Consider the following 22,134-nt stretch of genomic DNA (forward strand, 5'->3'; position numbering starts at 1 on the left):
ATCTCAATTTATTCGGTTAGCAACACACAAAACAATGTTTGTAATGATCAATCATCGGTGTCAGAGTGTGTACGCACGTCAAGCATCATATCATCGATGCTTTAATCAAGGATTTCTTTACTTCTTACGTAACATTTCATTTTACAGTCACAAACTTTGCAATTCACAATGTATCAAAGAACTACAGGAAAATATTATCTAATTAAAGCTTATTCGTTGCTGAACTCCTCGACAAAAAAAAAAACTGAAACTTTTTATTTCTGTGCGGATTTTCTTTCATAATTACACGAAGATAATTGCTATTAGAGCATTAATTAGAGTATTTGAAACAACAAATTTCACTTTTTTAGTAATTTACATTCGAGCCAAAGTTATTGTACGATAAACTTCATTCAAAATTAATCATTAAAAATAGTAGATTGGCTTTTCCTGTAACTGTCGATATAAGTGATAGCTCATCAGTTATAGTACAGCTATAAGCCACGGACTATTATGACGTCAAAAAGTTTAGAGCTAGAAAATATGCATAATCGGGTGGTCAGAAAATTTGACCTCGATATTGACGGCTTACAGTTTATTTCGGTCACGTGCGGCACGGAGAGGTTTCTACACGTGCTAATAAAGCCATTTCCAGCATAAAGTGAAATTATCATTTTTGACTGCACAAATCCTTTAACGTCCTATTTCAAAACAGTAATGGTTAAATAACGTATATATATCAGGTTTAGGAAGTGGATCGTATGAGATCGAAACCACGGGAGTATCGAGGATTGTTATAGCGGTACTAGCGCTGTCTAGAACCCACTAATCACCAACACTACCAGGAACATTGTTTCCTTTGCTGTCTGAGGGCACTTGGTACTAGCGCTGTCTAGAACCCACTAATCACCAACACTACCAGGAACATTGTTTCCTGTGCTGTCTGAGGGCACCCTAGAACGAATTTACGTACCCGGCCTACTATACCTTTCGGCCGGGTACGAATTGGTCCCTATGTGTTGAAGTGGAGCACTGCCTCCGAAAATCACTCGGGCATCGTTTTCTTTACATTTTTTGTAGGTTTTCAATTATTTTATGCGTATACATGCATTAACATATTTTTGTCCAAAACAAACATAACTTCCATTCTTAATATCTACCGTACCGCTAACAAGACGTCAAATTCACAATTTGTGGACTTGCCGTATAAATTCCCTTCAGAAAGACCTTCATATGTATTATGTAAAAAAATAATGCCTTGGTGAGAATTTGATATTTTATGTGGTTCAGTTTTATTGCCTAGAAGGTAAACGATATCAAACTAGTATGATAAAAATGCAAACAAACGTTTTATTATGGTTTGCATAATCATTACTTTGCTCCATCAGCAGTAATAGGCACCAATTGTAGCTCTAAAGACGACATCATTTTCTGTCAAAAAGTCTTTTGAGCTACAATATTGCAGCTAAGGGCACCCTAAAGAATGCCAGACCCGTTTGCTGCCACCAAATATAACATGCCGAGGCGAGGGCCCTAACAAATGGAGCAGTCACATATCCAATACATATATATACACAGTACCAACATCTGCTAGCTGATTGACTATGCTGCTGAAATGCCCATATCCATGTTTAGTTACAACACCGACCTTTCGCCATTTTAGCAAAGGAACTTACTAACCTGCTAAAAAACATATTGGCAAGGGGATCATACCAGTCAAGGGACTTCTCAGACCATACAAACATACTACCTAGGGGATCACACTGGTCAAGGAACTCCGACTGAACAAACATACTAACTGGGGGATCACACTGGTCAAGGAACTCAGACCAAACAAACATACTAACTGGGGGATCACACTGGCCAAGGACCTCCGACCAAACAAACATACTACCTGGGGGATCATACTAGTCAAGGAACTCGGACCAAACAAACATACTACCCAGGGGATCACACTGGTCAAGGAACTCCGACTGAACAAACATACTAACTGGGGGATCACACTGGTCAAGGACCTCAGACTTAACAAACATACTAACTGGGGGATCACACTGGCCAAGGACCTCCGACCAAACAAACATACTACCTGGGGATCACACTGGTCAAGGAACTCAGACCAAACAAACATACTACCTGGGGGATCACATTGGTCAAGGAACTCAGACTAAACAAACATACTAACTGGGGAATCACACTAGTCAAGGACCTCCGACCAAACAAACATACTACCCAGGGGATCACACTGGTCAAGGAACTCAGACCAAACAAACATACTAACTGGGGGATCACACTGGTCAAGGAACTTGGACTTAACAAACATACTAACTGGGGGATCACACTGGTCAAGGAACTCAGACTAAACAAACATACTACCTGGGGGATCACACTGGTCAACTGAACAAACATACTAACTGGGGGATCACACTGGTCAAGGAACTCAGACCAAACAAACATACTAACTGGGGGATCACACTGGTCAAGGAACTCAGACTAAACAAACATACTACCTGGGGGATCACACTGGTCAAGGAACTCAGACTGAACAAACATACTAACTGGGGGATCACACTGGTCAAGGAACTCAGACAAACAAACATACTAACTGGGGGATCACACTGGTCAAGGAACTCTAAACAAACTGGGGGATCACACTGGTCAAGGAACTCCAACTAAACAAACATACTGGGGATCACACTGGTCAAGGAACTCAGACTAAACAAACATACTACCCAGGGGATCACACTGGTCAAGGAACTCAGACCAAACAAACATACTACCTGGGGGATCACACTGGTCAAGGAACTCAGACTTAACAAACATACTAACTGGGGGATCACACTGGTCAAGGAACTCAGACCAAACAAACATACTACCTGGGGGATCACACTGGTCAAGGAACTCAGACCAAACAAACATACTACCTGGGGGATCACACTGGTCAAGGAACTCGGACTAAACAAACATACTAACTTGGGAATCACACTAGTCAAGGAACTCAGACCAAACAAACATACTACCCAGGGGATCACACTGGTCAAGGAACTCAGACCAAACAAACATACTTACTGGGGGATCACACTGGTCAAGGAACTTGGACTAAACAAACATACTACCTTGGGGGATCACACTGGTCAAGGAACTCAGACTAAACAAACATACTGCCTTGGGGATCACACTGGTCAAGGAATTCAGACTAAACAAACATACTAACTGGGGGATCACACTGGTCAAGGAACTCAGACCAAACAAACATACTAACTGGGGAATCACACTAGTCAAGGAACTCAGACCAAACAAACATACTACCCAGGGGATCACACTGGTCAAGGAACTCAGATCAAACAAACATTCTAACTGGGGGATCACACTGGTCAAGGAACTCCGACTAAACAAACATACTAACTGGGGGATCACACTGGTCAAGGAATTCAGACTAAACAAACATACTAACTGGGGGATCACACTGGTCAAGGAACTCAGATCAAACAAACATTCTAACTGGGGGATCACACTGGTCAAGGAACTCCGACTAAACAAACATACTAGCTGGGGGATCACACTGGCCAAGGAACTCCGACTAAACAAACATACTGAAACATCACACTGGTCAAAGGAGACTTTCAATCTCTGACAGATGAGCCAAACTGACTTTGAGAAATCAAACTAAGAATTTGAAGAAACACTAAAATGTGGTTAGTTTATGAATTATGTAGGGATGCGTCAGGGCTTAGGATAATTACCTTGGCTCATGCAACCTGCTGTATGGTTACCTTGACTCTTCTACACAAACCATCACATACCCACTTGTGTCTAACTTCCAAACTGTGGGTAGGTTGTCCTTGACTTGGCACCAGTGGCTCTTGCCTCTCGATTCCTCTTCTATCTACATACATGGGACAGCTGTAGACTTTACTCCTGATTGCATGGTGGTTTATTTCCATTCTATTTGATCTAACCACCTTTCAAAAAAATAAATCACAAATTTGTATTTAATATGTTTAGTGCTATTTTGTGGACACAGAATGGTACCTCCTGTAATAGTATTCATAATTAATTATGGGATGGTTGTGTTTTTTTGTTTATTCAGAGAACTCCACATGTACATGTAGCAGGATTGAATGAAGTATCAATTCATCATTATATATATACAATTCTCATAGGCAGTTAGCCAAACAAATGAAGACAAAGTAGGAATTTATTGTTTGGTTTATTATAGGAGTGAGGACGATTCTCAATGTAATAATATAGTAAAAAGTGTCTCGCAATATTTTATCTGGTTTATGTGGAATTTACTCTTCTTAGAGTTTATTTCCTTTTGTAATTTGGTAGTTGATCTATCTTGTAATCCTCTTCCTCTGCATCATTTTCAAGTCTTTTTTAATGTTTCTGGAGTTTTTCCAGCAACATTTTGGTACCTACAATATATTTTCAAATTATTGTGCTATAGGAATGGTGTTTACTGGTTATTTGAAAAAGTGTTCCAACAGTGAACACTCTACCTTGGAGGTACCAACACTATCTTTAGATGTTTTTCCTCCTCAACACTCCAGCTTTCCTTCGCCTTCTGACTTGCACGGAAATGATCCTGTTTTGTAAAACCAAGGCCACTTTGAAGGATATCAAAGTGTTGTTATGTATGGTTTAACCTAGGTTAATAAATTTGGCTATGCACCTAACAACTGCTGTACGTTACAGCTAGTGGAATTCATTTTTATCAATTAGATGTATAGTCACCAGCAGAAGACATGTCTACCAGTCTTTCATTTTTGTGACATGGTGTTGGGTCAGTTCATTTGTCTTTTTTTTAAATTTTATTTGGCCTGCTGTAGATGAAGATATCTAGTCCTAACAATATTTACTGTGAAAACTATCTTTATGATAGTACCATCAAATTCAGCTATCTAGTAGCATGGCTGTTCAACTGGTCTCTCAAACCAATTGAAATATGTTGTATATTTAAGATTATTTGAAAAACAAGCAAGTGCCTGTAGCTGTTTTGGAATGAAGAAAAGTCTCTGTTAACAGGAGATTAGTTAACTTGGTAACTTAATTCCTCGAGAGATTCAAGTTCAATACAGATTTTTTGAAGAAAAAAACCCAAAGATATAATTAAAATAATTTATAGCAGATTTTTGAAGTAATGAAAAAAAGTTAATTTTCAGTCCATTATTTACTTTATCAGAGTCAATCCAAGGGTTCCGAGATAGTCCAAAGATTGCTGTTGATGAAGTAATAATGGTCCCCCTTTCTAGTTATGATTAAACTAGAGTCTTTTTCCACTTGGCATCTAAAGAAGACAAACCTAAATATTGAATTTGCTGTTAGCATGCCAAAAGGACACAAGAAAAAAGTTCAATGTAAATTGTGTCCTATTTAACAACTAGAAAATAACAAAGCAAATGTCATATGGAACTGTTGCCTACTTAATACAAGTGACCAAAAATATGGCCGCATGTACAATGTGTGCTATATAGTACAGTGCCAAACGAGAGAAATTGTTCATGCTTCTGCGGTGAACCAATGGATTTCTTTTTAAACATTTCAGTGATACTCTTATTTTAGTGTTTTTTTGCACCAGAAATGCTGCACTAGTTTAAGATCGCACTAACTGTTTTTCTGTATATCTTTTAAACAGCCACTGTGGTGATTGTGCAAATTGATAATTGCGCCAACATTTTCAAGATTACCTCAAACTTTTACTTTAAAATTTGATTACACAAAAATATGTACATTAAGAGTATAATGTATATATTTAGTAGTTTTTTTCTCTCCATATTTATGACATCACAAGCACCGTTAGGTGGTACCAATTATACTCAAGCAATCTTATTGTACTATCTCGCAATTCTACAGCATTTTCTCTTTTAGTATTTGTTTTGTTTGGTCGAGCAGACTTTAACAGTCTCATAGGTCTTTGGTAATAATTATTTTTTCGGTAATAATTATTTTTTCGGTATTAAATATTTTTATAATCTTCCGAGTATAGAGGTGATGCTACGTTGGGGCATACAACATTTATTGTACAGAAGTCCTGAGACCAGTGTACACAATGAAGAACCACAACATAACATCACTCCAGAGCCATTTACCATCAATCAGATGACTGAATTACTTGGCATCACAGTAATTTCCCGGCTCTTTCTGCAGTGGACACATCCCTGTGGCAACATTGGCCTTTCAGTAAATGTTTTACTGAATTTCTTGTTGGCTCCATGTCTCCAAAGGACTTTCATCCATTGCCTGAACAGGTTTAGGGTTGCATCCATAACTCTGCCACAGATCCAATCTGTATCCTTAAGCTTGTATTTCCTCTCCAAGTATTTTCTTTATAGGTCTTAATACCTGAAAGGATATTGACATCAAAAGTTACCGAAACCAATCTTTTAATTGGTCGTAACTTGAATCCAGCCAGACTTTGTAGTCACAGGACTACCGAATATATTTTTTGTTTGCTTTCATATAAAACTTAATGTTCATATATATATACACAGTCAATTATTTTGGCTCTAATACAAAAGTCATTATATGATATATAGCATGTGCTATATGATCAGCTAACATTAACTTCATGCATAATGCCTTCCGCAATTTGGTATTAAATGTTTCAAAATGCAGTATGCTCTATACATATTATATGAAACTAAATCAATCTTGAAAATCACAATTTACCTCTTAGTAAACACGGAAATTCAAAATATTTGTACCATATGCAGGAAATAAAGTGCAATATGAAAGACAAAAAAGAATATGGGGACAAAATCAATTATCAAATTTTTCTTCTAGTTCAGCTCAATTGTTTAAGAGATAAATTTATCATAACAGACTTTAAATCCATTTATCATTTGACAAGTAGCATGAAAGAGTATAGACTAGATCAAAATAGACTAAAGAAGTATTTTGGTTTAATTTGCATAATTATTCAATCTATAATGATAATTGAAAATTCTGTGAAAAAAAAATCATGTATAATAATAAATATGATAAGAGCAATATTTCTTCATATAAAGGGAAACTAATTACGTTTTGATCACATAGCAACATCGCTACCTTCACCAGGTACTAGCTATTGCTAGTAATCAACCTACTTCATCGTATTGAAGGTCATATCAATACGGAAACATTATCATAATAAATAAGATAGAAAATGCAATATGCAAGAAAGTGTTTAAGCATGTCTTGTTATTGAAATACAAGATAAACTGGGTTTCACAATTTACTTAATTTTACTTGAGTATACAAAATATGCACATGTGACAAGACACACTGAATGATCCCTTAAATTTTTCAGATGCAATATTTCAAAACTATATTGCTTTTCTATTACAATAATTTATTTTGACATCAACAGTAAAAGGTTTTACAAGTATTGACCAGTGAATCTAGCAACTTCAAAAGTTATATGCATATGATCAGCATCTATTCTTCCAAAGTTAACAAAGAAATAAAAACTTTATAAATGCTTTTTACAATCTTACGACTCTAAACTTGAATGTGAATAATTTGTTAGTCATTATTTATATATAGCCACTGCATCCTGGCAGACATCACGAAATTTGCCGGTCCGATGGACATGTCCGGCAAAATTTGACTCGAACCGCCTATTTTAAAATCTTGTCTGAACCGACCATACGACAATTATTGAGTATAAGTCGGTAGAAATGGTGTCACTAAAGTATAATGCATGTTCCGAACCTGGCAAAAACGTAATCTGCTTAAGATAATCATCGAAACAGCTGCCTCAGCCTGGATACTAATAGCAGGAAGTTAATTTTACTTCAAAAATTCCCAGCAAAATTTTGTTTGGACTGGCTTACAGTAGTGAGTCCTTGCCGGTCCGAAAGTCCGGCCATTTTTTTCAACTTTTCGCGATGTCTGTCCTGGTGTATTTCTGTTAATAAATTTGAACACCACAGTGATATTACAGATTATAGGTGTTATAAAAAAAAATATAATTAAAAACAACATATATGCAACACCATTTTAGTTCCACTTCGAAACATTCCCATCTGCAAAAATATGCAACTCTTCAGAAAAATCTTCAATATGAAAATTGTAATAACAAACTATTAATTTCACAAACATTTTTTATCAGTTCCCTATCGGTTATTTAATAAAATTGCAAACTTTTTAATCAATCGTTCTTTTTTTATTATTATTATAATCGGCCCAACATTATATTTACTCAAGATCAACTAGAATTTGTTACATTATTTTGCCCAATTCAACCTTGAACATTCTGATCTAACAAAGTACTTCCTTTCGTTTCACTTTGTGAGTATACATACCGACTGCAGTGTGTAACAAAGGGAATTTGCAACCTCTGATAGCTCAAGAATGTATGTATCAACCTTTTCATGCTATTTCAAGCAACAGCTTATATTAATTGATGTAAAATTTTGTACACCGTAATACGTTTCTGATAGTATTCAGAAATAGCTTAAAAATCAAATTAGAAGTGTTATGAATCCCCAACCAGGCTACATCGAGTTGTGTATACCAGTTGGTAAATCTGGGTACTCATGACATCTTGTGGAATTAAATACATGGCATTTACTGTGTCAAATGCTTTTTGTAAGCTAATTGACACTACTATTTAAATGGTATTTATACCAGAGACACAGGAGAATGTGTCTTGGAAAATGTATAACTCTTGTCTATGAACAAAAGTCCAAGACAGAGCAACAATAAATTGCAGAATGAAATTAAAGGTACAACCGTTTTATTAATGATGATCATGTCAAATGAAATTTACTAGATACTAAGTAATGTCAAAATCATTACTTAAAAGGTAATGAATCAGTTCCTTTTAGATCCAATGATGCAAGAAATAAAATGCTTAGTGGTTCTGGTAACTACAACACTTGTCTGTTAATATTCCAAATCTTAATATACATGTGTAAGTATATTAATTGATGGAAAGATGCTGGTGATCAGTTCAGATGAAAGCGAGCGAGTACAACCTTAAAACACTGTTGTATTCACCTACCAGCCGCCACCACCACCACCACCACTGGAGTAGCTGCCACCGCCTCCTCCGTAGCCGCTTCTACCGCCTGATCCATAACTGTCGCCATCGTAGCCGCTTCCGCCTCTGTTGTAGCTACTTCCGCCACCGTAGCTTCTGCCTCCGCCGGCACCACCTCCGTAGCTTCGTCCGCCGCCACCGCTACCACCACTGTATCTATCATAGCTGTCTCCACCACCGTAGTTAGATCTCTGTTGGTAGCTATCGCCACCGCCGTAGCTTCGTTGTTGGTAGCCGCCGCCGCCGCCACCACCACCTCTTCCACCACCACTCCGCTTAGATTCGGCTATTGATACTCGGAGATCACGACCATCCATGGTATGTGCCTCGTTAGCAGCATAACTAGCTTCTGATGCATCTTTATATGTAATGAATGCAAATCCTCTTGACCGGCCACTATCGCGGTCGCAAACAAGGTTGCAATCAAGAACAGTTCCAAATCCTTCAAAATATTCACGTACAGCGGCCTCAGACGAGCTGAAGCTTATATTGCCCACATATAGCTTACAATTATCTGCCATGGCGTTCTATAGTTCGTATGAGGAATCTTAAACTGGTGTCAATGTCTCTTTGTTTCGTACAAATTGTCCAAAAGTAAGCGTGGAGTCCGAGTTCACAGCAATGGCGATATTTCCGGTGCGTGCGTGCGCTATATCCACGTGACAGTATTCGGCATTCTTCGATATCCAATCACATCATCTCGTGAAGATTTTCTGTAATTCTCGGATTTCTTCGGAAAAAATCGTAATATTTCATGGCGGTAGAAATTTCCGACCATCTTCGGAATTTTCCTGATGAGAAGGAATTATATACGAAAAATGGCGGACAAGCAAGGCACAAAACTGAAAGAGTCTGTAAGGCCGAGTATACTTACATCTTCTGAGAGGAAACGTAGAAAAATTAGTAAAGATTTCAAAAGAGGGAAATCCAGAATAAGCATAGGCGATGCAATGGAGCGATGGAATGTATTGAAGGAGGAAAAAGGCTTGGATTTTCACAGCGAGGTGGCACATTTTCTTCTCGATCGGTAAGTATAAAATGAAAGTGCATGTACTTTGGCCTAGATGTGATTTACAACAATGTATCCTCAGCATGTATTACGTAATTGGTTCATGGTATAAACATACAGATTGTTCATGATTATATATCTACACAGTTATCGTGTTATTTGTTGATTTTCTGTATATTTGTAAAATGTACGATGTCAAAATAGTGGGGCCCCCGAAGGGGTTTTTTCTCCCAGTATTCAGTGTACTAGTCGTACCTGATATATCTGTTATTCGGTCTATTTAGCTATAAGCTTCTTGGTCATATTGAAGTTTTCTTCATCAATCCAATGACCGTAGGTTGTGTTTTATTATACATGTTAGTGATTAAAACATACTAACCGATTTATTATCTAAGTGCTAGTAGAAGTTTACTGTATCCATATTATAATTTATTACATATAATTTTTTATATGATCTATATGACAGATATGATGACATGTTTAAAGGAGCAACAGCAAGCCAACACATAGAAGTGGCAACTCCAGGGATGTCAAGGACATCACAGAGTTCGAAAGAAACTAAAACGTCTACACCTGGAATTCCATATCCGCTATCAAGATCTATTGATCAAGAGAAATCAAAACAAGTTGTGCTTTCTGGTCTCACAGATATATCAGAAATTTCTTCTGAAGAAGGGCATGCAAGGTATTTTAATTACCAGAAGTGAATGATTGGTCTGCATGTAAATTAATGATAATATAATTTTCAACTGCATCAGCATATATACCAGTATGATGTGTACATGTCATTATCACCCTTTTCAAAACGGAAGGCTAACCTAAATTGTTGAATTGATACATTTGTACGCATCATGCATGTGGATATATACTCAAAGGTTCCTTGCAAAGGTATTTAAATAACAAAGAAAAACTAAGACTTTTTCGCAAGGCCTTTCCGCCTTCATAGGCATCTTCAGGCGGAATACACACACATATATATATATATAAGTAAAAAAGTAACATGTCCATGGGATGGTTTCCAAATATTAAAAAACACAACAATAAAACAGTTTTTGTATTGCCCTAACGCTTTCCCGGCTCTTGCCGTTCTTCAGAATGATTGGGTGAGAAAAAGACTAGTAATTCAAGAGGTGGCAAGATTGATCCCTAGAGGAGGCAGTGATCAAAAATTTAGAAATAAAAAAAAAATATTTATATCTATATTGATGTAATTAATTTTGTGTGCTATGTATATTGGATTTTTTTACATGTAGGTATTATTTGCTCTTTTCAGTGCATCAGGTTCTGGTATATCTGGAGTAACCGAGCTATCACCGCAAAAAAAAACCAGCAGAAGAAGCAGGAAGGTAAATAATTAACAAACGCCTTGTAACTTATTTGTTATAGTTATATGAAAATTTAGATAGTGTTATGTAGAAATAAAAACATGCAAATACACATTTTACAATTTACACACATGAACTGTACATTCATGCACACATGTATAAAACAAATATACCAGACCCGATACTATTGGTTATGATTCTCTGAACACCTATATCAATAAGCCAAGATGAATAAACAGCAACATATGCTTGTTTTTTGTAAACATGTGTAAAACTTTGCATTAAAGTGCAAGAATGTATTTCGCTTTTCTTTCAGTGTGACACAGTATTATTTAATTACTGCACAGTAATAACAGGGATGCTAGTAAAGATAAGACAGCTGCTATTATTGGAATATGATATTTAGTACCGCATTTGACCCAATATGCGCCAAGGGCGTTTAAAAAATTGGGGAAAAAAAAAAACGAAAAGGTGCTAAGAAATTTTGCAAATCTATACAGTTTTGGTCTTTATTTATGCCTGGGCAATTGAAATCGAAGCCTCAAAAAAAGGGAGGGGCGCTTATAGGGACATGGACGCTTATTGGGTCGAATACGGTATGTGTTTTGTTTATAAAGTGATGAGTTATATTACCATTAGAGTAAATCTATTATTCATAACTAACTCAATATCATCAAAGCACAAGGACTGTTACAGACAAAGTATTACCGTCAGTATATATAAACTAAACTGAATCTCTTTATTTCATTTTCCAGAAGCCAGCAATTAAAGAGGGTCACTAGTAGAACTAAGGAAAGCTCCTTCATCAACCCATTTGAGTAAGTTAAATGCCACAATTACATACATTAGTTGGTAAATTGCATTTGTATAAACATTTGTATCCATGCATGTTTTTACTCCACTGTCATTAGGCAGATATAATGATCTTTTCCTTGAATTTTTTAATAGAGAGTTCATTCTAAGTAGAATATATGTAGGATTCCTATTTTTCTCTAGTTTGGGACTTATTTGAAAACCACATGGATCACTAGCAGCTGGCCGGCTTATTTTGACAGTCTCAGAAATTTAAGTACTAAAGGGACCTTTCTCATATCTTATACAGTCAAAATTGTTTTAAGAGACCTTCCAAAGGAGATTGAAAAATAGGTCACATATGACAGTTGGTCTCTTAATTGAATCACCCCTTTCGAAACAATTAAATACATGTATCAATGTATATTGTGGGACATGTTTTGACAGTTTTGTTGTACTAAAAACAGTCACAATAATAGGAAATTATTAAATATATAATATATCACATAATATAACACATCTTTTAATTATGTACAGTATTTAATTTTAGGCACTTTTATTTTTCAATTATCTATTTATTTTTTATTTATCTTTCTGTTTTTATTCATGAATAAGATTAAGAATTTCTAAAACAAATATTTGTTTAGGCCTACCACTTATATATCATAATTAGCTACAAAATTACAATGTATTTAAAAGCAGAAAAAAATAGAAATAATTTTTAATGTTTTTTTTTTATTTTCTTTGATCATTTTATTCATTTATTTCATAGATAATAAATGAAGAAAAAAAAAGTGTGAAAAAAATGATTTAAAAAAAATCCGGAAATCAGCTATTTCCGACTCCTCTGTTACTATCTCCCAAAATGGCTGCCATCATGCTTAGCTACACTGATACATTTTCAGGATTTCTACATTCATGTTGTTCTTTTGTGAGTAAATCATTGTTCATCATTATTTTAGTTGGTTTTGGAAGTGATTATTCTTGATTTTCATCACAAACATCGTGAATAAATAGCACATTTTCCTTGCAATATCCAGCTCAGACATGCAGACGGCTTCGGTCATCAGTACCGAAGCCGAGAGACTTCATGCATGAATAAGTGCTAATTTATGTCAAAGTGAACACCTTGTGTATATAACCAAGCCATATGGATAGCTCTTTTGTCTTGCCTTAATGGGGCTGGGTTGGAAGCCCTACAGGATAGTTAACTGGCTTGGCTTTATATATGAATAGAAGACAAATGCATGTGTGATTTGGGTCGTTAAATACAGAACATCGAGTGTCGTTGGATCCTAAAAGTATGGTCGCTTGTCGCATAAGACAGACGGTCGTTTAATACAGATAGATTATATAGTAATTTTCGCTGGGAGGAATAATTTAGGTCGTTTAAGACAGAAGGTCGCTGAATTCAGAAGGTCGCTAAGGCAATTTTGACTGTATGTAGGTTCTCCTCGGGTCCTAGTTGGGCCTATGCATTTCGAGACCGATCGGTCAACAAGATGGCCACTATAGGCAGCCATCTTGAATTTTGACAGCTAACATTTGTTACCGGTATTTCTCAGAAAGTAGTGAGGGGATTGTTCTCAAATTTCATTGTAAAAATAGTATTCACTAGGGCCATAGTTGTGCATATTGAAATTTGTTTCTGATCTGTCAACAAGATGGTCGCCAGGTAGCCATCATGGATTTCGATAAATGAAGTTGAAAAGTAGAGAAAAGGTCACTCTTAAAATTGTCAGACATAGATCAATCTTTGGTGGACGCCAAGATCCAGTGGGATCTCTTGTTCATGTTATGAAATATTTAAAAGAGGAGTGCAGATCTAGAGGAAGGATCCATTTCTCAATTTTCAATTGGGTGTCAATAGATATCTCTCTGGTATCCTAGCTAACAGATCCCATAATTGAAAATATGTTTTTATCCTTCAGATTGTCATTGGATGTTTCCATTGAAGAAGATGAAGAAGAGGAGACAGATGATTATTATGAGCCAAGCATTAACATCACGTTAGGGTAATTATGATGTATTTATTCAGCAACAGATGTGATAAATATACAGTTCATGAAAGGATTATAATGTGAACTGTTGTGATTGAGTGTACTGAATATTACGAAAGACAGAATATGGATCTTCACTGTGGTATCCAATATAGTTATGTAATATCTAACTGACTTTAATCAGTTCTTTAAAGTGTGATATTGAATAGACAATGCATTTATTTCAAGTGGAACTGATAAATAAAGCAACTATATTGAAAGTCTTAAACTAACAAAACTAACAAGGGATGTATAATTCCACACTTTTGTGGCTTAATCCCGTAATATTTGTATAACACTTAAAAAATTTAATTTAAAGCAATTTTTTATTTTTTGTTATCTCATATTGCAGACCAAAAGATTTTGAAAACATTCTACATAGTGCTGTCGGAGATGTTGAATTTGGAGGTGATGAAAGTTCTGACGATGAAGATGACAAGGAAAAAGAGGATACTGGGGGTCCTGGAATCAGGAGAATATACAAACAAACTGAGTTGTTCCATTTGACTCGTGATTCCTGTTGTATTGTTTATGTTGAATGTTTAAAGAACTTGGCCAGCACAAGAATTGAATGCATATGCAATAGAAAAGGCTGCAAACAAGAGGTGGAGATGACAACATCAACTGTAGGATCAGCATTATACCTCACTTGGGTAATCAAAACTATTTCAAAAGTATACTTTTATATCTAAATTGAAATTATCAGGTAGGAAATATAGTTTTTCATTGTTGGAAATATGGCCATTTTCAAATGGAAATAGGCACTATAAATAGTATATCAGCCCCAAAACACACTACAGAGAAGCAGAAACATTTATTTGGCCCCGATAATGATGTGTAAAGGACATTGGATCAGAGAACAAGGACTACTTTTTGACATTTTTCCTTCATCTCTAAATGATAACTATACTATAATCATATTTTATGGTAGAGTTTGATATCCTGGTGGTTAGCCATTCCTTACTTGCTGTTGGCAGCATTCCAGTTAGAAATGAAAATATAAGGATTGTCACATTTTATGTTACTTATTGAAATTTTAACATTTGTAAATATTATATATTTCGAAAATTTCAGAAATGCTTGAATGGCCACGTTGTCTACAAATGGGTGTCGCAGCCAGTTCTGAACCGAGGCCTGCATGGTGGGGATTTGCTGTCTGCAGCAGCTATTGTTGCCTCTGGAAACAACTTTGCAAAAATTGCTCTTTTTGCAAAGTTCATGAAGCTGAACTTCCTGGGATCAAACACCTTTACCAATATCCAAAGACAGTATGTGGTCCCAAGTATCGAAGAGTTATGGGAAAGTAAGCAACAAGATGTCATCAGGACATTTCAAAATCAGGATGTGGTCATTCTTGGTAGGTATCATTTGTACCCTTTTATAATCTTATATTACATGCATGGTATCATATATATTATATACATGAATATTAGTTGTTTATCCAAATAAATCAAAGCAATATTTGGTGGAAAAAAGAGATAAAAATTTTTTTTTTTTAAATTAGAAAAAAATAGTTGAAGATATTCATCAAATGAATGTAGTGTGCCATCTGTGCCATGTGTAAACTTTTCATTCAAATAACTTCTCATGAAAGAAAGGCTTAGTGTACTGATATTTGTAGCATGCTGGGATAAAGGCTTAGTGTACTGATATTTGTAGCATGCTGGGATAAAGGCTACTCTTTTTTCAAGGTCCCAGTGTACTGATATTTGTAGCATGCTGGGATAAAGGCTTAGTGTACTGATATTTGTAGCATGCTGGGATAAAGGGCTACTCTTTTTTCAAGGTCCCAGAGTTCAAATACATGTAGATAAATTTTCAGTAACTAAGTTAGAAACAGATGTTGGGATTAATTAGCGTGCTGGATGAAGCACTTCATATTTGTTCACTCAAATGACCTTGATCTACTTAGTGAAATACATAGAAACTGACGATTTCTTTTGAAAAGTTTTTAGTATGCAATGGCTTATAATGTGTTGTCAAAAAAATTTTTTTTTATATTATAGCCATTTGTTCTATAACTGTTTACTTGTATTATATTTTATATGTAATGCAGTGATTGTCAGATGACAGACCTGAAGGCTCATTGGACCTCTTGTATAAACTACATCATTTGGTTGTCATAGTATTTTGATGGGAGACGAATAAGCCATTGGCATACAGTTCTAGTTCTTACAGTGATTTATTATTGTTACAGGGGACGGTAGAATGGACAGTCCCGGTTTTTCTGCTCAGTATTGCTCTTACACCGCCATGGACAACAGCAGCAAAAAGATACTGACTGTTAAGACAGTGGACAAGAGGGAAACTCAACTAAAGAGTACTACAATGGAAAAAGAGGGCTTCCAACGGGTCCTGAAGGAGTTAAAAGACAAACAAGTCAAAGTGATCGAAGTGGTCACTGATGCCCATATAGGTATTGGAGCCCTTATGAGTAAGTACTCGTATGTATGCTTTGGTAGGTGTTGGTTGTAGGTCATATGCAGACAACAATTTGGGCCAGTGCATGAACTAATATGTGTTAGATTAATAGAATCGTTTACCCCCTTTGGGGTGAGACAGGATAATCTCAACCCGAGTGGTATGATTCTTAAGTTGTCCAACATGAGGCTGTGCCGAGTGTTTGACAGCTTAGAATCTTATCCCGAGGTGCAAAGATCTCGTGTAGCTTGTCTTTACTCTAGGGTGAGATAGGAAAATTTCACTCCAGTAAAATTGCAGATATCCCTGTCTGGGGTAAGAGAAATTATAGTCTAATGTATGTATTTTATTCCTCATAATTGTTTCGATAACTGCTACTTGTACTAAATCATTTTATATTATTTTGATTTTATGGTCACTAACAGGGCTAAGTGATATACCTTGTAACATATACATATTCATTCCAATAATATTTCGTTTGCAGAGAAAGAGTATCCAGACATCAAACACTCTTTTGACATATGGCATGCTGCCAAAAATCTTGGGAAAAAGGTTGTTGCTGTAAGTATTTCAGATTTCCATCATTACTTATTCGTTATTTTTTAAAAATAGTTCACTTTTTATATAGCAGTGTTTTAAGCACTTTTCATCAGAGTCTCTGTCTCACAACTATGTTTGTTCTCTTTGATTAAAATATAAATACATTGTAATTGATTTGAATTGATCACTAATTTGGATGGATTGGTGTTGGTGATTATGTTTTAAATAATCAGCTAAAATTTTGTGTTCTTTACAGGCAGGACTGCAGAAAGGGTGTAAACCTTTACAGCAATGGAGCCATGACATAGTCAACCATTTCTGGTATTGCTGCCAACATGCAAACACCTATGATGAATTCATTGTAAGTATGATGAAAATAAGTGCTTTATATGAATAAATCCTGGTTATTACTGTGATACTTGTCCCCTTATTCTTGAATAATGAATATTGTTTTTGTCTGTCCATCCAAAATTAGTTTCCAAAGAATAATTCCTCTATAACACAGTTGTGGAACCATTGCTAATAGTAATAGCTTATTGTGTTCGTGTGTAGATTTAAAAAGAAATCCAAAATGGCCAACATTCATGAATGGACAAAAATCATGATATGTCTAGTGGTTTCAATACAATCATTGTACTTTTCCCCTTTGATTTGTTTTCAGGACTTATGGGCTAGTATATTGCATCATGTTGTCAATGAACATGAATGGATTCTGCCATACACAATTGACGGACAAGCCAGATGTCTTCACGGTCCCCTCACTGAAGAGGAACGAACCAAACAATGGTTGTCGAAGGGAAGTCAGGCACATGACGCCCTGAGGAAACTTGTGCTCGATGTCAGATTTCTGGGCAAAGTGTCTTACTTTTTGAACTTTAGGTTAGTATTATGGCATTGATTGCTTAAATATAAAAGAATGCTCTGTATGCACATGTAACATTATGTTGATTGCTTGAAATTAGCAGTTTTTGCCCCCAGGAAAGTGTTTTTTCAGGTGATATTTTTACTGGGGTAGTGGTCAAGCCAGATTTTATTTCATAGAGGTTTTTAGAAGTGTTTAATAGATGCTTTAAACTACTTTTTAATTCATTTGCCTCTTCCTGCTCTTGTCATGTAATAAATGATACACTAACAAAATTCATTAATTTTTTTGTAGGAGTACTGCAGAATTGGAGAATTTCCACCAGCTAGTCCTGATGTACTGTGCCAAAAGATTCTCATATACACCGCCAGTCTACAATGCTCGAATCTTACTAGCTGCGATGGACTACAACGAAAATGTGGAAAAGCCTGTGAAAAGAAACAAAGATGGTTCGATAAGGTATGTTATTCAGTAATAAAAACTATTCAATAAAGTTCTATTTGTAGTCTAAGTACAGTGGTACATATGACTTGCTTTTCTTATGACGGCAACATATCCAACATAAGGCTTGGCAATATTAACATATATCTAAGAAATCTATTGTTTCATGTTCATTTATTACCTAGTGTGGTTACATTGCATATATTGTTTCCTTGCTTGAATTTATTACTGCAAATATTTCTATTTGACTGACAGTTTAATCATTATTGTAGATACCAAAGAAACTTCAACAAGAAGTCTGGGAGATGGGCTGTGCACCCAGTCAAAGAAAAGAAATCTTATGCACATGTGGAGCAGTTGCTAGAGATTGTTGCAGAAAACAGATTGGCAGATAAAGCCGGGATGGGAAAGAAAGTGGTACTTGCAGCCACTGATCCCAGAAAGATCAGGAAAACCATCGCTCCTGTGACACCACCTCCAACTGCACAACTTGTGGAAAAACGCAAAAAAGCAGATTAAAAGAAAGTGCAATGAAGGACATGTAATCAAATGAGAGAGACAAAGTTTTTAGTCTTTGTTTTTACAACTTTCTGTCAACATTTCAATATAAGCCATGATGTTGAGATATTTTATATTGAGCTTGTGCCATGTTGTGGTTGTGAAAGGTGTTGGGAGGTAGGTTGGTGAGTGTGTGTGATTTGTTTATTACTTTGAAGGTATGTTTCCTGATATTGTGCTTGTAGCATGCCGAGTTGACTAGCTGCAATGTTTGTTCAAATGATGTTGACCTTCATTCAAGGTTACAGGGGCCATGAAATTTATTTTCATAAAGGTTACGGGAATCATATATTTGCTATTATCTTTCTGACAACTCGACAACTCACATATATTTGCTATTATCTTTCTGACAACTCGACAACTCTTTTTCTAGAACTAAGAGAAGATATAGTTGGCCTGTGGCATGCTGAGTAACCATGGTAATACAAGGTATTGACATTTATGTAAATTTCCTTGGCCAAATATAGAGACAATGTTTTGGGCCAGTATTATGTGCCATAATCACCAGGTAGCAGATGGGTATTTTGAGTCCATAGATTGATTGCAGCCATCTTTGATTTTGATTGCTGGAGTTTGTTATCGCTATTTCTCCGAGTACAAAAGGGATATATCTTGTTGATGGATATGTATATATAAAGTTTCATATATATTTAGACTCCCCTTTGGCTTTAGTTACATATATGGCTTTGCATTTGGGGACAGGTCTGTCAACATAGGCATCTATCTTTGAATGTGATTGTTTGCTACTGCTCTGTTTCATACGTAGCTTTTCGTTGGTCTATATAGCTTCTTGTGCATTATTTTGTTGTATTAGATAGGGAAAGACATTGCCAGTTGGCAGCCATTTTCAATTTTGATTTTCTCATTATTTCATGTATAGGTATTTTCTTCTTGAAGTACTGACACAATTGTAAGTGTGAACATGTAAGTTTCCTATGTTATCAAAGGTTTCAATGGAAAAGTAAAGAAGAGGAAAGGTCCATCTTGATCCACTGTATATTACACACAGTATTTATTCCTGTTGAGTGTTTTAACATTATATTTATATAATTTTAGTCCTTTTATTCGGTCACCTTATGTCAAATGTTGTATATCCATAAACAATTTATATATTTAGACTTCTTCAACACTACTGAAGTAAATTCAATAAGATTTTAAGGTAATTGTTTGTAAATTATATGGCCCTGATTCCCTGTTGATTGTGTTAGGGATCAAAATGATAAAATTGAAAGGAAAAGATAAGAAGATCATTACTCTTCATAGAATGATAGGTCAAATTTATAAATCAATTATTTCTGTAAAGGTTTCCAAAGTTGGGTTCACCTAACTCAAAGACCCGATGTGCTTGTCATCGCACGACGTCCGTCAATCAACATTTCCTCGAAATCACTTCTAGTGATAGAATTGTAACCAAATTTGGTAAAAAAGATCCTTGGGGAAAAGAAAATAGCGTTTACCTATGTAGATCTTGGCTCTGACCCCTCTGGAGCAGGAGGGGTGAGGCCAAACAGGGAAATTTCAGGTAAATCTCTGAGAAACCTGTATTCATAATTTTTTTTGACATAACAAACCAGATGAGCAATACAGGTCCTCTTGTTTTTTTATATAACCAAAAGTTCTTTTTGTGACATTTGGGGCCGTATTTGGCACTATATAATATTATATGCTCACATTAGTGCAGACTGACCTGAAAAGCCAGATGGATGTATATAAAGTGTTTTGTCTTTTGTTTCCTTTCTTATAAAATAAGTAATAACTATATTGAATTACAATGTATTTGAATTACAGTGTATAGGATTCAACTGTATACTGGTGTTACAGTGGTTTGAACCACAGCAGTTGAAGAGTTAGGGTGATAGACTGTGGCATTCTTTGTTATAAGTGAACTCCATTCAGGACTGTGTTTAGTGTGCAGTTTCTTATAGTTTATTGTTACTACAATACATTTGATATAATTGATTATCTTATCACTTATGTGCGTATATGCAAGTGTGTATGTTGATCTACATATTCTATAAAATACAACTGTTGATATGTTGTTTATGCCACGGTAAATAAGTTCAACTATCCATATAAAATATGTAATATAATATACCATATTCGACTGAACAAGCGCCCCCAAACCTATAAGCACACCTCCCCTTTTTTAAAAGTTACTGGTACTTTGAATGTTATGTAGACTGAACATATGAAATCTATGTTGGTTTCCCCACTGTTTTCTTTAGCAGATTGATTTATGACTTTATTTGTTGAATACTTTTATGAAGGGGCCAGTCCGAATTTGTTTCTATAAGCACCCCCTTATATGCATCAATTTTTAAGCACACCGGGGACTTATTGGGTCGAATATGGTATATATATAAATGCAATAGTAGTTTAGGTTATTGTATGCAAATAATCAGGAGAGTGTATGCTGAATCTATTAAAAGCAAAAATAAATTGATAGATTTTTTAATTGTTGTTTTAGTTATGTTTGAGGGTCATTGTTCTAACTTCAGAGTAATGAAACGGTGTGAAATAAGTTTTTGCAAAGCCTATCATAAATGTCTGAAGTTTTCTTATCATCATCTGAGGTATGCCAAGTCCAAAATAAACTGTTTTACACTTGGTCAAAGACTGTTCCATAATAATCGGGCTAGAACACTAATTGTGTCATTTCAAGAGATATTTTGAATGCTAATAATTTCAACAAAAAAGACAAACATATTAGAATTATATCACTTCAACAAAGTGACTTTGCCTGCATATCTATTCTGCACAATGCATTAGTGTAATATGACCAGTGCATATGAGTGTTTTTCATTTGCTATGTTATTCTAATTAGTCATATCAACAATAGTGATACATCTCAGTGTTAGTCTCTTTATCTGACTATCCAAATGCTGGTTTCCAGACAACTCAAAACAGATTGATGGATTTTGCTATAACTTCACTTAATGTTAGGTCATACAGGCTGGAATTGAATTGGGGGTCAAAAGGTCAACAACAAAGGTCGCTGCTACTAAAAATATGTTTCATATTTCCAGATTTTCACTTGAGAAAAGATTTATTGACTTTATACTATTGTAGTTTATTAGTATAGTCGAGATTAAAATTTGGTAGTCAATAGGTAAAGTACAGAGGTGAAATTTCCATTCATTGAC

The 22,134-nt window shown here is 35.5% G+C and overlaps 3 protein-coding genes across 5 annotated transcripts; 2 read left to right on the forward strand and 1 right to left on the reverse strand.

Moving 5' to 3' along the window:
- Positions 1–7,183: 7,183 nt before the first annotated feature.
- On the reverse strand, positions 7,184–9,667 carry LOC138325169 (uncharacterized). The gene has a single exon (XM_069270648.1). The coding sequence runs from the start codon at positions 9,523–9,525 to the stop codon at positions 8,962–8,964; it is 564 nt and encodes a 187-aa protein (XP_069126749.1). The 5' UTR covers positions 9,526–9,667; the 3' UTR covers positions 7,184–8,961.
- Positions 9,668–9,901: 234 nt separating this feature from the next.
- LOC138325171 (uncharacterized) lies at positions 9,902–14,134 on the forward strand. The gene is made up of 5 exons (XM_069270651.1): positions 9,902–10,031; positions 10,480–10,698; positions 11,287–11,359; positions 12,094–12,156; positions 14,062–14,134. The coding sequence occupies exons 1-4, from the start codon at positions 9,955–9,957 to the stop codon at positions 12,118–12,120; spliced, it is 396 nt and encodes a 131-aa protein (XP_069126752.1). The 5' UTR covers positions 9,902–9,954; the 3' UTR covers positions 12,121–12,156; positions 14,062–14,134.
- A 502-nt stretch (positions 14,135–14,636) lies between these two features.
- Positions 14,637–21,415, forward strand: LOC138325166 (uncharacterized). Of its 3 annotated transcripts, none has more exons than XM_069270644.1 (8): positions 14,637–14,822; positions 15,244–15,526; positions 16,367–16,627; positions 17,075–17,151; positions 17,387–17,491; positions 17,792–18,009; positions 18,287–18,451; positions 18,706–21,415. In XM_069270644.1, exons 1-8 carry the CDS (start codon positions 14,781–14,783, stop codon positions 18,950–18,952), a joined length of 1,398 nt encoding a protein of 465 aa, XP_069126745.1. In that variant the 5' UTR covers positions 14,637–14,780; the 3' UTR covers positions 18,953–21,415. The 3 variants fall into 3 exon arrangements, with proteins under 3 accessions (XP_069126745.1, XP_069126746.1, XP_069126747.1); XM_069270645.1 differs by having other exon boundaries at positions 16,367–16,603; XM_069270646.1 differs by having other exon boundaries at positions 15,244–15,472.
- Positions 21,416–22,134: the final 719 nt, after the last annotated feature.

Source organism: Argopecten irradians, chromosome 6, assembly GCF_041381155.1.
Source record: "Argopecten irradians isolate NY chromosome 6, Ai_NY, whole genome shotgun sequence".
In the NCBI taxonomy this organism is placed as follows: domain Eukaryota; kingdom Metazoa; phylum Mollusca; class Bivalvia; order Pectinida; family Pectinidae; genus Argopecten; species Argopecten irradians.